We start from the raw sequence: 15,366 nt of genomic DNA on the forward strand, positions 1-15,366 counted from the left end.
CCAGTGTGTGCCTTGCATGAGTTTGCTCCTTGCACCAGTGTGTGCGCCTTGCACTACACATTATATATTTTTTTAAATGACTGCTCCACTATTACAAGAGTTAACGTGGAGATGGTGCATCCAAGAGACCAATACATTACGATGACCATTTTATTGTGCCATCAGGAAATTTAACATTTATAATTTTACATTTTAAGTCAGCACCTGTAACAGTGCGACTTCTCCTTAGAGAGAAGGAACTCCCATCTTAAAATAAAGATTTGCTTTGACCAGTCACAAAGACAAACAAACTACACACTTTATGGTCCTGCCCCGGCTGGGTGAGACCCTGGCCCCACGGCAGGCAATGGGATTGTGGCCACTGATGTCTGTGGCACCAGGATCTCGCCTGCACCCGTTTCTCCCTGGCACACTGTGCCCTGGACATTGAGTGCAGAGCTGGTGCTGGCCCACTGGGGCCCTAAGCAGGAATATCCCCCCCCCCCAACACACACTAATCATTAATAGGGGCCCCTTGAGCCACTGGGGCCCTAAAATTGCTTAGTCTCCTTATGGCTAGCGCCGGCTCTGATGGAACGTATGTTGCCTTAGAGGGGACGTTCGCATGGTCAAGCCACCGCTGCCCAAATCCACAGTGCATCCCTCCCAGCCACTCATGCCCAAGGAACAGGTGAGCAGCACTGGGAAGGACCCACTGACTGGTGGGGCCAGACAGTAACTGGGATCCGGTTCTGTTACTCCCCTTATTACGCTGCCGTGTGAGAGACGACGCTGCGCTCGCCCGGGGACCCAACCACGCCCAGGGACGCACGGCACTTACAGTATTATCGGGTCCATCCTCAACCTCCCCGTGCAGCCCACAGGCAGGCAGGGGCAGAGCTTTCCGTGCGGGTGAGTTTTAGCTGGAAAAGTGCTGCGCTGGGTTTAAGAAACATTCGTGTCAGGGGCTCACGGGACTGGCCACAACTGCCCGGTCCAGGCGTGACTGCGCAAAGGAGCCCAGGGCCGGGCTCCCGGCCCGTTGCGCTAGAGCGGGAATGGTTGTGTCGCACTGGACAGTGCTGCAGCTGTGACAAAGGGGGTGGAAGCAGCATCTTCAGCTGGGGATCAATCTGAAGGGTGACAGTCACACAGAGCCAGCCCAGGGGCCAGCCAGACCACTCAGCTCCTGTTTGGAGGCCAGGCCCTGTGCCGTCTGATGTCTCTGCCCAGGGGGGTGCGTGTCCCCAGAAGCAGAGACCTGCAGGGCTGTCAGATGGGTACAGGTGCAAACATTATTTATACAATGCCAGCAGTGCGCCAGGGGCCTTGCAGACAGGTCTGAAGGCCAGGTCTCTGTCCCAAAGACCTTCCAGTCTGTATGCTGGGCAGTGCCAAGGGTTGAACACAGAGAGGTGAAGTGATGGGCCAATTAACACGTGATCCGCTGCAGTAGGAGACACACACTGCTGGGAAAATAACCAGTGCTTATCTTTCCACCGCACTGCAGAGACTAGAGAGGAAGTTCCCCGCATCTAGAGGGGCCAGCACCCTCTTTCTTCGCTCGGTGGGATGGTTGGCAGCAGCCCTCATGCCTAAACCTGTAAAGCCAAGAATCCATCCGCCTTGCAGACAACTAAGGGACTTGCTGACTCCAGAAGCGAACAACAAGCGTCTGTCTGGATCCTTGTTCCCATCTGTGGAGGACCAGTGGGTCCCATCTCAGTTCCTAGATGTCTAGTCTGTATCCAGGATGTGCAGAGTGCACTTCACGCTGGTGATCGCTGTTCGCAGATGAGCTTGTGGAAGGCAGAGATGCTTGCAATGGTCTGATGTGCATTTGATAAATAGGACACCAATCATTCCGAATTCATTATCATTTGCACTTAACACCTTTCCTCAGCAGGTGTAAAAGTGTTAGAAATGGCTATTAATAATTATTCATTCACTGTATTTATTACTCCTGACTGATAACTACCGATCATAGAATCGTAGCACTGGAAGGGACCTCGAGAGGTCGGGTAGTCCAGTCCCCTGCACTCATGGCAGGACTAAGTGTTATCAGACCATCCCTGACAGGTGTTTGTCCAACCTGCTCTTAAAAATCTCCAATGATGGAGATTCCACAACCTCCCTGGGCAATTTATTCCAGTGCTTCACCACCCTGACAGTTAGGAAGTTTTTCCTAATGTCCAACCTAGACCTCCCTTGCTGCAATTTAAGCCCATTGCTTCTTGTCCTGTCCTCAGAGGTTAAGGACAATTTTTCTCCCTCCTCCTTGTAACAACCTTTTATGTACTTGAAAACTGCTCTCATGTCCCCTCTCAGTCTTCTCTTCTCCAGACTAAACAAACCCATCTTCCCTCACAGGTCATGTTTTCTAGACCTTTCATCATTTTCGTGGCCCTCCTCTGGATTTTCTCCAATTTATCCACATCCATCCTGAAATGTGGGGCCCAGAACTGGACACAAGCCTCCAGTTGAGGCCGAATCCGCGCGGAGCAGAGCGGAAGAATCACTTCTCGTGTCTCGCTCACAACACTCCCGCTCCGACAGCCCAGAAGGATGGTCGCTTGTTTTGCACCAATGTATCCCAAGGTGCCCATGGAGCTGCCCCCACAGTGAAGGGACCCCCGAGAAAGGCGGTGGGAGCGACACTAGGACCCAGGGGGAGGCTGGCTGCTGGGGTAGGACCTCTCCCTGCACAAACTTGCAAGAAATAGTTTGCTTCAGATTTTTCCTTCTCAGAAATAATTGCAAAAAAAAAAAAAATCCCCCCGCGTGGAACTTCCCCCTCCGCGTCCCCGGCGCCTCCCCGCGCGACGGGGGAAATTCCCGGGTGGCCGTGGGGCCGCCCCCGCGAATCAGCGCGGACAGCTAAGTGACCTCAGCGCCTCGCAAGCCCACTTTACACGTTGACAAAATTCCTGGCGAGAGGCCGGGCTGGGAAGCGAGGAAGCGAAGCGCCAGGCTCCGAGCAGCCCGGCCCCTTCCCTCTCCGCCCGCACTCCGAGCACCATGGCCCTGGCTATCCTCCTCCTCCTCCGCCTGCTGGCGGCCCCCGGCCGGGGGGACCCCGGCCCCCTGGAAGACGTGGTGATCGACAGATACTACATCCCGAAAATCTGCTCACGGGAAGTCCAGATGGGCGATTTCATCCGCTACCACTACAACGGGACCTTCAAAGATGGCAAAAAGTTTGACTCCAGGTACAGGATTGTTCTGGATAACATTGCACAAGCCGGGTCCTGCCCCCCCGGCGACGTTAGTGTACTAGCAGTGTGTGTGTGTGGGGGGGTCTGCTACAGCCCCCCCTCTGCATTTTGCAAATAGAGTGTGCACGTCCCTGCCTCCCCCCAGCTGCACTGGGATGCGCTCTCGTGGTTCAGAGGATGGGCTCAAATTCTGCCCTGCTCACTGGCACGGTTCACTTCTCGTGCCGGCTTTGGCACGCCATGAATCGAGGCCTATGGCCGTGCCAGGATCCCAGCGCACTTCTGCACGCGCGGCCCAAGAGCTTGCTTTGCAACCAGAGCGCAGGGCAGTTCCCAAGGGCGAGGAAAACCGTTACCCTGGGGTGCTGCTGGACAAGTAGTGGGGGCCTGCTCAGTGTAGACGTGTCATTCTGGTGGCTCCATATTCGCCACGTGCGAACCATCCCCGAGCAACTGCCCTGCTCAGGGGGGAGGAGAACCGAGAACGTTGATGTCCATCTTTGGGGTTCGTTTTCCAGGAGCCGTTGCTTTGTATTTTGTGTCCGTTTTGTTTTCTTTGGCGGAGAGCTGGGTCCTGCAATCTCCCATTCATGCCAGCAGCCCTTACTCCCAAGGGCAGGCCTGTTGAGTCCAGTGCAACTGCTTGCAGGGGTAAGGACTACTCGGGTGAGTAAAGGATGCAGGATTGGGTCCTAACTGAGATCGGGCACAGCAGACGGATAAAGCTCCTCACAGCAGCCATGATGCAGGGACAGATTCAAGCGCTTTTTGACCCATTGCCGTTTCGGAGTGTGCTCCATTCCCAAAGGGCCCCTTTTCCACCTATGTGAGCTGGTCCCGGTTCTCCCTGGGCCTGCGCGTGCAGCCAGCCCTTTCCTCACGCTGATGTCAGTCTGGAGTTACGGTGCTGGTGGCACTCCAGGGGAATTTCTCCTGATTGAAACCAGTGAGAGCAAGAGGCAAAGCAGGCCCATTGCACGGGCCTGCGGAGAGGCAAGACAGACATCTCTAGGTTCAGGATCAGGCCCAGCAGGGGGCAGCAACAGTTGCTTTCCCGGGAGGTTTTCAGAAGTGCCAAGGAAACGCTTCAGGGAATCTGCTCTGGTTTTAAATATTTAAAACGTTGCTACTCGTCCCTGAAGGCCCGAACAGGAAGCGTAAAAAGTGGGATAAATCAGCCATCCAGCAGCCACCGCTAGGCGTGAGTCTGACAGATAAATGGGGCCCCGGGAAACCTTTCGTACTAAAATAATTCTTTGTCTTGATGGCTGCAGCGTGGTTCCCTGAGATGTTTCGCTGGCCATTAAACCAAGCAAAGGATCTCGGAGCACTTCCAACAAGCCCGAATTGCCCCTGAGAGAGTGGGTTTTCCGATTTAAAAATCAGAGTAATTTGCAGGTTACAAATGAGGCTTGGGTGTTTGGTCGTTAGTTACTCGGCACGGTGTTCGGAACGTGGCATATCTGTTCCCCGGAAGCACCGGAGAGTCAGCCAGCCAGTGCTTATCTGGGCGAGATGCTAGTTTGCATTCGGTCCCAGCTTAAACATCACGAATGACTTTTGCAAACAAAGGGCCTGATCCTGCATTCCCAAGTCTCTGAGTGTGCGAGGAATGCAGGATCAGACCCAGGATCAGGGACGTCAGCTCCAATCCCGCTTTGACAAGATCGTTCCCCACCACTGGGTCCGCGTCTGCTGCAGAGATTGAGTTGCAAAAGAAATCTGGCCAGGAGCATACGTGGAACGTCATACTCCTTTATATGCTCCACCATGAAACGCAACACATGTGTGCCCTCTGCCCCCCCTCCCCCTCCCCCCCCGTATTCCAAGAGCAAAGAGACAGAATCCATCATCTGCAGAACATTATGGGCACCCCCCTAGCCTGTCATTTCATGGGCCGGTTGCTTTAACCACAGAGACACGGGGATAGCTGTAGTCTAGTGGATTAAGCAATGGGACTCAGGAGAGCTGGATTCTATTCCTGACTTTGCTGCCAACTCATTGGGTGAGTCACAGGGACCAGTGCTTTCAGAAGTGGCCTCTAATTTGGGGTGCCCAAGCTGAACCGCCTCGGGCTTTGGCACCCGCAGCTCTGTGGCTGGAAGGTGGGCAGCGAGTTGGGCCCCCAGCCACAGAAGCCCCCCAAATTAGAGACTTCGGAAAATATTGGGCCATAGCCGCTTTGTGCCTTGTGACGTGGGGCCGATGGTGTGTAATAATCAGTCATTGATTAGTGCTCGAGGCCCGAAGGGACCGTTATGATCTTCTAGGCTGACCTGCACTGTACAGGCCAGAGACCCTCACCCAGTAACTTGAGTATCAAGCCCATCGCTTCTGTCCGCGTGAGAGCGTGCGGCTTAGAAAGACATCGGTCTGGATTGAACTACTCCAGTGATGGAGACTCTCCTACCTCTGCAGGTGGGTTGGTCGAGTGGTGACGTGTCTTGGTACAGTCGTTGCCCCAGGAGAGTGGGACGCATGGAACATCCAGATCTTCAGGGGGTGGAGTTGGAAACTCAGGCTGTTAGTCACCGGACTGGTCTTGTGGCAGGCCCCACGGGCAGGGCTGGGTGGGAACATTGCAACCCTATTGTTTGGGGCCAGCTATGGGATTCGCTGGACTGGTGGGGCAGGCTGGTGTGGCCAAGGATCCTAGTTGCTTTGCAGTATCCCAAACAGCCAAGGCCATCAGAAGAGGGGGACTTAACATGTCTCCGTTCCTCCCCAGCTACGACAGAGGCGCCACGGTGGCGGGCGTGGTGGGAGTCGGCCGGCTGATCACCGGCATGGACCGAGGCCTGCAGGGCATGTGCGTCAACGAGCGGCGTCACCTGATTGTCCCTCCCCACCTGGGCTACGGCAGCATCGGCGTCGGTAAGGGGGGCGGCGAATGCGAGGGCCCCGCCCAGCCGGCCTAGCACGGCCCAGGGGGTTTGCGGTGCGATGAGGTCAGGCCCAACGTCTCTCCCGTCAGCCCTGCAGGAGCCCAGGTTGCGGCTGGGTCCTGCCTCCTGCACGCTGGCTGAGCCCTTCTCACTGGGGATAACGTGGGAGGCAGAAAGGCCCCCGAGGGTGGATCCACTCCCGTCTGCACTCCTAAGGACTTGGGCACCCACAGGTCCCGGTGAAGTCCAATAGCTTCGCAGGGCGCAGCACCTCCATGGGCTGATCTCCCCTGGATGAGTGCAGGGGAGTCCAGGGACCCCCAGGGCAGGATCTGGCCCTTGGTGGTGCACTAACATGGAGAGAGCTCTCCCCTCCTGGCCTCCTCTTTCTCCGAGCGGCTGAGCCGCCCGCTGGTCTGGGGGCTGGCCTGGCATGAACCACGTGCAGATCATCGGCGGCTGCAACCACAAGGATGAGGAAAGGCTCCGAGTCCCGCGCTGAGATCCCCTGGCCCCCTCCTGAAGTGTTTATGGAATGCAATGGGTGGGCAGAGCGATTCCAAAGTCCTAGCCAATGAGTAATGGGTAAAAATAAGAGGGACAGGCCAGTAGGAGCAATCAGCAGGAATTATTTAACCCATGGGCTGTGAACCTTTGTCATCACATGCACAGGGCAGGCGAGACCCAGGGCCTCCTGCACTGGGAGATCAGTGCAGATCTCAGCGTGCCAGTAACAATCCCGCTGTAGCATTACGGGAGCAGCGCGGCCCGGCTGAATTCAGGCAGGAGAATAGGATCACACCTCCTCACGTTCCCCCAGTACTCTCCGCTGGATGCAGTATCATTTCTCCTTGCTGTGGGGCTACCCAGCTGCCACATTCAGCCCAGAGGTGGCTGCATTTTGGTGTAGAACGAAGCCATCTCTGAGCACGTGGAGTATCACTAGGTTTGATAAACCCTTTGAGAGCCTCACACGAAAGGGCTAATCCGAGAATTATTATTGATACAATAAACTCCTGAGCACTGTTTGGGTGTGATGCTGTCATCCCCCTCCTTAAAGGGAAAACCAGCAGAAAAGGGCAGGTAGGTATTGAATAAAGGCTGTGCCCTACTCACCAGGACCGCCCGGGTTCCCAGTGCCAGCGCTCTCCATTCTCCGTAGGACAGTGGGGTGGAGTGGCTGGTTCATCTGAAGAGAAAATCCGGTAACTGGCATTTTGGGCACCCTCATGCTGTGAGGTGTGGTGGCCCCTTCTCTGCTCAAAGTATAAGTGACCCCACTTGGGCCAGGGTGAAGCTGGGACCTTCAACGCTTGAGCCCCTGTGTCGAAGTCCATCAGCTCCAAGCAGCAGCAGACTCCTGGTATCTCGTATGTGGACCAGCCATGGGGCGGGGGACAAATCTGTAAGAGCACGTGAACAGCTGTTGTGAACGGGGCTGAGCGGCAGAGGCCGGGGGGGCCTGTGGGTGGATTTCGAGGCGCTGAAGTGAACAGTCTCGGCCTCGTGCTGTGAGGCTGCTCCCCTCGCTCTGACGCTCCTCGGGGCTGAGCCATTGTCACTCGTTGTCCCTCGCAGCTGGCATGATCCCCCCCGACACCACCTTGTATTTTGACGTCATCATGCTGGACATCTGGAACAAAGAGGACAAGCTGCAGATCACCACCTTGCACAAGCCAGAGCGCTGCAACCGCACTGTGGAGAACTCGGACTTCGTCCGGTACCACTACAACGGCACGCTGCTGGACGGTACCCACTTCGACTCCAGGTACAGGGAGCTGAGCAAGAGGGGTAGCATCACGGGGCTAGTGACAAACGCCAGCTTGCCCGTCTTGGGGACCTGCACGGAGCAGGTAGCAGTGGGGCCAGCTTCACACGTGCCCAGGGCCCGCCCCCAGATCCATCTCACCTGACTCAGAGGGGCCTGGCTGGGGGAGGCGTGACTCCCTGTGGGGGAGGGGGAGCCCGCTCGTGCCAGGACCCCTGGGCTGAGCAAGTTGGGTTGGGGGCGCTGCCCGTGCCCCGGAGTCATTCTTCCCCTCGTCTCTTTTCCGTTCTCTCCCCGGTGCCAGCTACAGCAAGGACAGCACGTACGACACCTATGTGGGCACAGGCTGGCTGATCAAAGGCATGGACGAGGGCCTGCTGGGGATGTGCGCTGGGGAGAAGAGGAGGATCATCATCCCTCCCTTCCTGGCCTACGGGGAGAAGGGCTATGGTGAGCGGGGATTGCACACGCCTGGCACGCTGGGGCAGTGACTGATGGGGCGGCCCGGAGGCAGGCAGCCAGGAGGCAGTTTGCATGGGCAAAAGGCAGCACTGGGTCTGAGCCCCATGAACGCCAGTCATGGCAGGGGCCAAACACCCCAGGCAAGGAAACGGCCAAGCAGTGTCCAGCCAGCGCTCAGCCCTGCGTGGGCAGAGGAGACGGGGTTACTTTGGCACTGGCCAGGAAGCCCTGGGACCGAGGAAACCCCGGGAAGAAAGGGGAGAAAGGGATGGGAAGGACAGGAGTGGATGGGGAAGCAGATGGCTCGAGGGGTGGGGTGGGGGGCATTAAAGGGCCATGAACATCTGTTCCTGCGCAGTCCAGTGTTCTGCCGTCAGCCAAACAAGCTGGCGGGCAGGTGGCTGATAAAGCCGGGGCTGGTCCCAGGGCAGCAGGCCTGACCCACCCGGGCTGCCGGACAGATCTCACCATGCAATATTGGCACCATTTTCCAGCGGAATTCAGGCAGGACCAGAGAGGAGTGTGTGAGCCAGCCGGGGCAGAGGGGGGTGAGTTGGGGGGGCGAAGGGACCCTGCTCGGCACTGGGTCGCTCCGAGGCAGCTCTAGGTTTCGTGTACGTATGTCACGGCCACGATCAGGTGCATGGTGGAAGCTCCACCTCGTGCCGTCAAACACGGAGCTGCTGCATGCTGATAATGCCAAGTCGCAGCCTGGTGCACTCCGTGCATAGCTAGAGCGGGGCGTGCTGGGGTTGGCCGCTCCGGGGTCCCCACCTCTGCAAAAGAGGAGGGGGTGACTGGCCACATGGCCACCCCAGCCACGAGCAGGCTGCAGTTCCACCCCACGGAGGTCCCTCACTCCGGCTGCTCTGGGCACGGCGCAGGGGCTGGCTCTGCTTGGGCGCAACCCTCCTTCCCTCCTCTCCACCCAGGCACGGTGATCCCGCCCCAGGCCTCCCTGGTGTTCGATGTGCTGCTGGTGGACCTGCACAACCCCAAAGATGGCATCTCCCTGGAGCACCTGGAGGTGCCGGCGTCCTGCAAGCGCAAGGCTGTGACTGGCGACTTCGTCCGCTATCACTACAACGGGACCCTGATGGACGGGACGCTCTTTGACTCCAGGTACCGGCCACCGACGGGGCCTACGGACGAGCACGGGCCTCCCCATTTGTGCCTGGGGTGCCACGCAGCAGAGCTCCTCCCCACATGGCCCCCAGTGGAGTGGAGAGGCCTGGGCAGAGCTGTGGGGTGTGGGCAGGGCTGTAGGATGGGGGATACGGGCAGGGCTGTGGGGTGGGAGATGAAGCAGGGCTGTAGGATGGGGGATACGGGCAGGGCTGTGGGGTGGGAGATGAAGCAGGGCTGTAGGATGGGGGATACAGGCAGGGCTGTGGGGTGGGAGATGAAGCAGGGCTGTAGGATGGGGGATACGGGCAGGGCTGTGGGGTGGGAGATGAAGCAGGGCTGAAGGATGGGGGATACGGGCAGGGCTGTGGGGTGGGAGATGAAGCAGGGCTGTAGGATGGGGGATACGGGCAGGGCTGTGGGGTGGGAGATGAAGCAGGGTGTAGGATGGGGGATACGGGCAGGGCTGTGGGGTGGGAGATGAAGCAGGGCTGTAGGATGGGGGATACGGGCAGGGCTGTGGGGTGGGAGATGAAGCAGGGCTGTAGGATGGGGGATACGGGCAGGGCTGTGGGGTGGGAGATGAAGCAGGGCTGTAGGATGGGGGATACGGGCAGGGCTGTGGGGTGGGAGATGAAGCAGGGCTGTAGGATGGGGGATACAGGCAGGGCTGTGGGGTGGGAGATGAAGCAGGGCTGTAGGATGGGGGATACGGGCAGGGCTGTGGGGTGGGAGATGAAGCAGGGCTGTAGGATGGGGGATACGGGCAGGGCTGTGGGGTGGGAGATGAAGCAGGGCTGTAGGATGGGGGATACGGGCAGGGCTGTGGGGTGGGAGATGAAGCAGGGCTGTAGGATGGGGGATACGGGCAGGGCTGTGGGGTGGGAGATGAAGCAGGGCTGTAGGATGGGGGATACGGGCAGGGCTGTGGGGTGGGAGATGAAGCAGGGTGTAGGATGGGGGATACGGGCAGGGCTGTGGGGTGGGAGATGAAGCAGGGCTGTAGGATGGGGGATACGGGCAGGGCTGTGGGGTGGGAGATGAAGCAGGGTGTAGGATGGGGGATACGGGCAGGGCTGTGGGGTGGGAGATGAAGCAGGGTGTAGGATGGGGGATACGGGCAGGGCTGTGGGGTGGGAGATGAAGCAGGGCTGTAGGGGCCTGGGCAGGGCTGTGGGGTGGGGGATGCGGACAGGGCTGTGGGGTGGAGGGGCTGGGGGATGCGGACTCAGCTTACGCCGCCATGGTCCCCTCATTCGGTGCTTACCTGCGACCTGACGCCGCCTGGTGCTGTGTTTGCTGCAGTTACTCCCGCAATCACACCTACGACACCTACATCGGGAAGGGCTACGTCATCCCCGGCATGGACCAGGGCCTGCAGGGCGTCTGCTTCGGAGAAAAGAGAAGGATCGTCGTCCCGCCGCACTTGGGCTACGGGGAGAACGGAGCCGGTAGGGAGGGGTCCCCGCAGGGTAGTGGGGTGGGATTGCAGGGCAGGGAGCTGGAGTCAGCAATGCCATTTCGCTCCCCGCTGACTCCGTTACACAATCCTTTGTTTCCTGCGTCACATCAGTCGTCCCCGTGCCCAGGACGGGGGGATTGCCCGCAGGATGGGAGCCAGCCCTGCCCTGAGCCAATGGGGAGGAGGGGGGGAGGGGGCTGCCTCCCGCAGGAGAAGGGCTCGGAGCCCCTGCACCAGTGGCGGGGTTGTCAGGCAGGGCCGTTGGCTCAGGGGGGTGTTTCTCGGGCTGGGGCGGGCAGGGATACATTCAATTAGCGCCCAGGGGACTGGACTGTAGGAACAATCCTGCGCCAGCCCCCGGCTCGGCAGGGCTTTCCCCCCGGCTCCGCCCTCTCCCCAGCCCCTCATCCCCACAGGGCCCTTCGTCCTTCTCCTCCAGGCAACAAGATCCCCGGCTCAGCCGTGCTTATCTTCGACATCCACGTCATTGACTTCCACAACCCCCTGGACTCGGTGGAAATCGAGACCCTCTCCCGGCCCGAGGGCTGCAACGTCACCACCCAGGATCGCGACTACGTCCGCTACCACTACAACTGCTCGCTGCTGGATGGCACCAAGCTCTTCTCCTCGTGAGTGTGCCCCCGCCCACCCCCCGGGGCAGCCTGGATCCCCCCCCAGCTCCATCCCAGCAGTCCGGGTGCTGCTCGTGGGTTAGTGCCAACAGCTGTGGGGTGGGGCCCTGCGAAGCTCAGCAGGATGGAGGTGGCTGAACTCGGGGAGACTGGGGTAAGATCATGGGCACTAGCAATTCCTCTGACCCTCAGGCAGAATTCCCCTGCCACCGCTGATTGGTACAAGGTCGGGGGAGGCCCGAGGCAGGTTCCTGAGGGTAGGAGGCTGTGTGGGCAGCCCCGGCTTGGGAAGTCCTCTCGCCCGTCCAATGTCTTGCATTGCCTCCTGCAGCCACGACTACAACCACCCGCAGGAGGCGACGCTGGGGACCAGCAAGGTGATTGATGGCCTGAACACCGGCCTGCTGAACATGTGCGTGGGGGAGAAACGGGTGATCGTCATCCCCCCGCACCTGGGGCACGGAGAGAACGGAGGTGAGGAGGGGAGGGGAACTGCCTGGTGGGTTGGTTTGTGGCCCCAGTGGTCTGGCAGCGGCCCAGGGTGTTACCTGGTCTCCTTTGGCCTTTAACCCCCCCAGCTGACCCAGCCTGGGCAAGTCGCCCCAGCGGGGATGTTCAGAGCTCATTCTCGCACGTCGCACCATGGTGCAAAGGCACCGTAGTGCGTCAGAGCACACGAGGGATCGGTGACATGCACCCCTTGCCTTTCAGCCCGGGGCGTGCCAGGCAGTGCTGTGCTCCGGTTCGAGGTGGAGCTGCTCTCCAGGGAGGAAGGAGTCCCAGAAGGTTACCTGTTTATCTGGCACGGGGACCCACCCGCAAACCTGTACGAGGACATGGACCTGAACAAGGATGGCGAGATCCCCCCCGAAGAGGTGCGGCCGAAGCTCCGGGCACATGGGGGGAGGAATCGGAATCAGGGAACACGGCCCCAGAAGCAGCCTCGGATCCCGTGATCCGCCGAGTTTGGGCTTTTCAATGGCGAAGGGAGGGGCCGGCTAGGCTGCCACGGTGCCCAGCTGGCATCCGGCACGTGTGCCGAGTACCCGGAGCGGCTGCAAAGCTGTGACTAACGCGACACTTTGGTTGTTAAGGTGGCAGTACCAGGGATTCTGCCCTAGCCCAGCCCTCCTGCCCGGCCAGGGGCCAGGGACGGACTCTGAGCGACCCCCCTGCCCAGGAACCTGGAGGGGAGCCTCCTGCAGCCTGGTGCTGGCGTGCTCTCTGCCCTTGTTATCCTGCGGTATCTAGCCCTGTCCGGCCATTGCCCTCCACCCCAGAGCTGGCTGCATGCTGTCCTGGGATCCCTCACGAGCCCAGGCTGTGGGCTCAGCCACGTAAGCTGTTCTCACTCTCCCTGTTGCAGTTCTCCACTTTCATCAAGGCCCAGCTCACCGAGGGGAAGGGACGGCTCATGCCCAGCTCCGACCCGGAGACCGTCATCGCCGACATGTTTCAGAACCAGGACCGGAACCAGGATGGGAAAATCACCGCGGAGGAGCTGAAGCTGAAATCGGACGAAGATCAAGAGAGAATCCACGAGGAGCTCTGAGGAGCTCTTGCCTTCAAGAGACAACTTTTCTTCTTGTCCTTTCCTACCTTGGAGTGGGCTGCTCCCCCACCACCACAGGGACTGAGCCCTAGAGAAGCCAGCTCAGGAAACTTTAGTGCCAACCCCTTTGCAGAGCGAGGTTGTTTGGTTGTTTTTTTTTACTATTTAATGGTGTTTTATTGGAAGCGTTTCTAACAAGCCAGCAGGGGAAAAACTCCACATAACAAACCCAGGCCTGAGGGTCCCAAATTCTTGCCTTTAAAGGCAGAGCCTAGAACAGGGGTGGGCAAACTACGGCCCAGGGGCCGCATCCGGCCCTTCAGATGTTTTAATCCACCCTTCGAACTCCCGCTCCAGCCAGGGAGCGGGGTCAGGGGTGTGCCCCGCTCCGCACGGCTCCCGGAAGCGGCAGCATGTCCCCCCTCTGGCTCCTACATGTAGGGGCAGCCAGGGGGCCCCGCGCCACATGCTGCCCCCGCCCCAATCACGGCCCCCGCAGCACCGATTGGCCGGGAACCGCAGCCAATGGGAGCTGCAGGGGCGGTGCCTGCGGACGGGGCAGCACACAGAGCTGCCTGGCCGCACCTCCGCATAGGAGCCAGAGGGGGGACATGCTGCTGCTTCCAGGAGCTTCTTGAGGCAAGCGCTGCTCGGAGGCTGCACTCTGACCCCCTCCTGCACCCCAATCCCCTGTCCCAGCCCTGATCCCCTTCCCGCCCTCCGAACCCCTCAGTCCCAGCCCAGAGCAACCTCCTGCACCCCAACCCCTCTTCCCCAGCCCCAGCCGGAGCCCTCACCCCCTCCCACACCCCAACCCCCAATTTTGTGAGCATTCATAGCCTGCCATACAATTTTCTATACCCAGATGTGACTGTCAGACCAAAAAGTTTCCCCACCCCTGGCCTAGAAACTAGACCCAACCGTGAGCTATTTCCTAGAACTTCCACCCAAACCCCGGGCCTGAAGGCTCCAGGGGCTACACGGGGGTAACTGACACCCCTTCCCAAACTACCCTGGAATTGTATCCAGCTGCTTTGAGACCAGAACCCAGAGACTTTTCTTCTCTGGGCTTTGAGTGATTTAATCCCTGGCTTTGCGCTCTGCCTTTGTCCCCTGCAGAGACAGGCCCACCCAGCCTGCCTGCTGCCAGTGCCGGATGCGTCTCCAAGACGTTGTCTGCCTCTGACGGGGTGGGGGCTGTGGCTGTGGACCTGGTTGTGGACACAGATTAACTCCCCTGCCCCAGTCCAGGAGCAGAACTGGATGAATCCCAGCTGCACCCATCCCCCCATCTGCTCTCTCCAGTGACGTGGGGTTTGGGGTTGGGACTGGGATTCCTGGAAGTTGGTGGCATCCCCCCGTCTAGCTGAGAGCCCTGCCTGTAACCCCACGTCAGACCCAGCCCTTTGCCTTCGCTCGGCTCTTTGAACATTTCAGCAGTGTTGCTCTTGTGCAGACCGGGGCTGTCGCTGCCAGGACACCTCCCAGCGCGTACCCAGAGTGCAGAACGTGAGCCAGCGAGGGCAGCCTGCAGCCGCTGGAGCAAGGGGCATGAACTGGCATCTGCTGGAGCTTTTCCTGTAAGGAACCCAGTCACTGTTCCCAAGGGATTGAAAAATCTCTCTAGGTAATGCCATTGCCTAGCCCCGGTCCAGGCTCTTGCAACAGCTAGAATTGTACCAGACCCAGTTCTTCAAAGTGATGAGTGGTTTTAGGCCCAATGGTATTTTGGGGCTTGAACTTGAGACACCTTGAAGGGGCCTGATTTTACACAGTTCAGCCCCCCCAAACCACCAGTCAGTTTGGAAGATCCAGGGCCCAAACCCTCCCAGCTGGGCTAACACAAGTGGGTTGATTTTCAGTTTCTGAGCACCCGGATTCCAGACGCTGGTGAGAGCTGGGCGTGCTCGGTACCACTGGAACTCAGCCCACTGTTACTGAGATGCTTAAATATCATTCAGGAGCCTCACTTTAGTCTCCCACGTTTGCAAATTTTGGCCGGTGTCTCCGGTTTTAAAGGTTTGTGTCCCAAGATCACGGCTCAGCCGACGAGCATCTGCGAGAGCCAACTGCTGGGCAAGGATAAAAGATCAGAAGTGCAAGGACAAGATGATGTAAAGGTTCAAACAACCCCCCAATAGCAATTTCTGCCTTGCACCCAATAAACTGATTTAAAGTGGTTTCCAACAACTCTGCTTCCCGGCACGTTATTTTGGGATGAACCGTTGCTTGCGCTTGTCTGCATGAAGAGAGGTCCCCACACGCAGGTCTGTGTTCGCTGTCCCG

At 59.0% G+C, this 15,366-nt stretch overlaps 1 protein-coding gene across 2 annotated transcripts; it reads left to right on the forward strand.

The window, feature by feature from the left end:
* Nucleotides 1-2,782: 2,782 nt before the first annotated feature.
* On the forward strand, nt 2,783-15,270 carry FKBP10 (FKBP prolyl isomerase 10). Of its 2 annotated transcripts, none has more exons than XM_054014324.1 (10): nt 2,783-3,188; nt 5,923-6,068; nt 7,658-7,847; nt 8,158-8,297; nt 9,242-9,431; nt 10,740-10,885; nt 11,336-11,525; nt 11,860-12,002; nt 12,240-12,403; nt 12,895-15,270. In XM_054014324.1, exons 1-10 carry the CDS (start codon nt 2,998-3,000, stop codon nt 13,078-13,080), a joined length of 1,686 nt encoding a protein of 561 aa, XP_053870299.1. In that variant the 5' UTR covers nt 2,783-2,997; the 3' UTR covers nt 13,081-15,270. The 2 variants fall into 2 exon arrangements, with proteins under 2 accessions (XP_053870299.1, XP_053870298.1); XM_054014323.1 differs by having other exon boundaries at nt 2,790-3,188; nt 8,152-8,297.
* Nucleotides 15,271-15,366: the final 96 nt, after the last annotated feature.

Source organism: Malaclemys terrapin, chromosome 25 (assembly GCF_027887155.1).
Source record: "Malaclemys terrapin pileata isolate rMalTer1 chromosome 25, rMalTer1.hap1, whole genome shotgun sequence".
NCBI classification, from domain to species: Eukaryota; Metazoa; Chordata; order Testudines; family Emydidae; genus Malaclemys; species Malaclemys terrapin.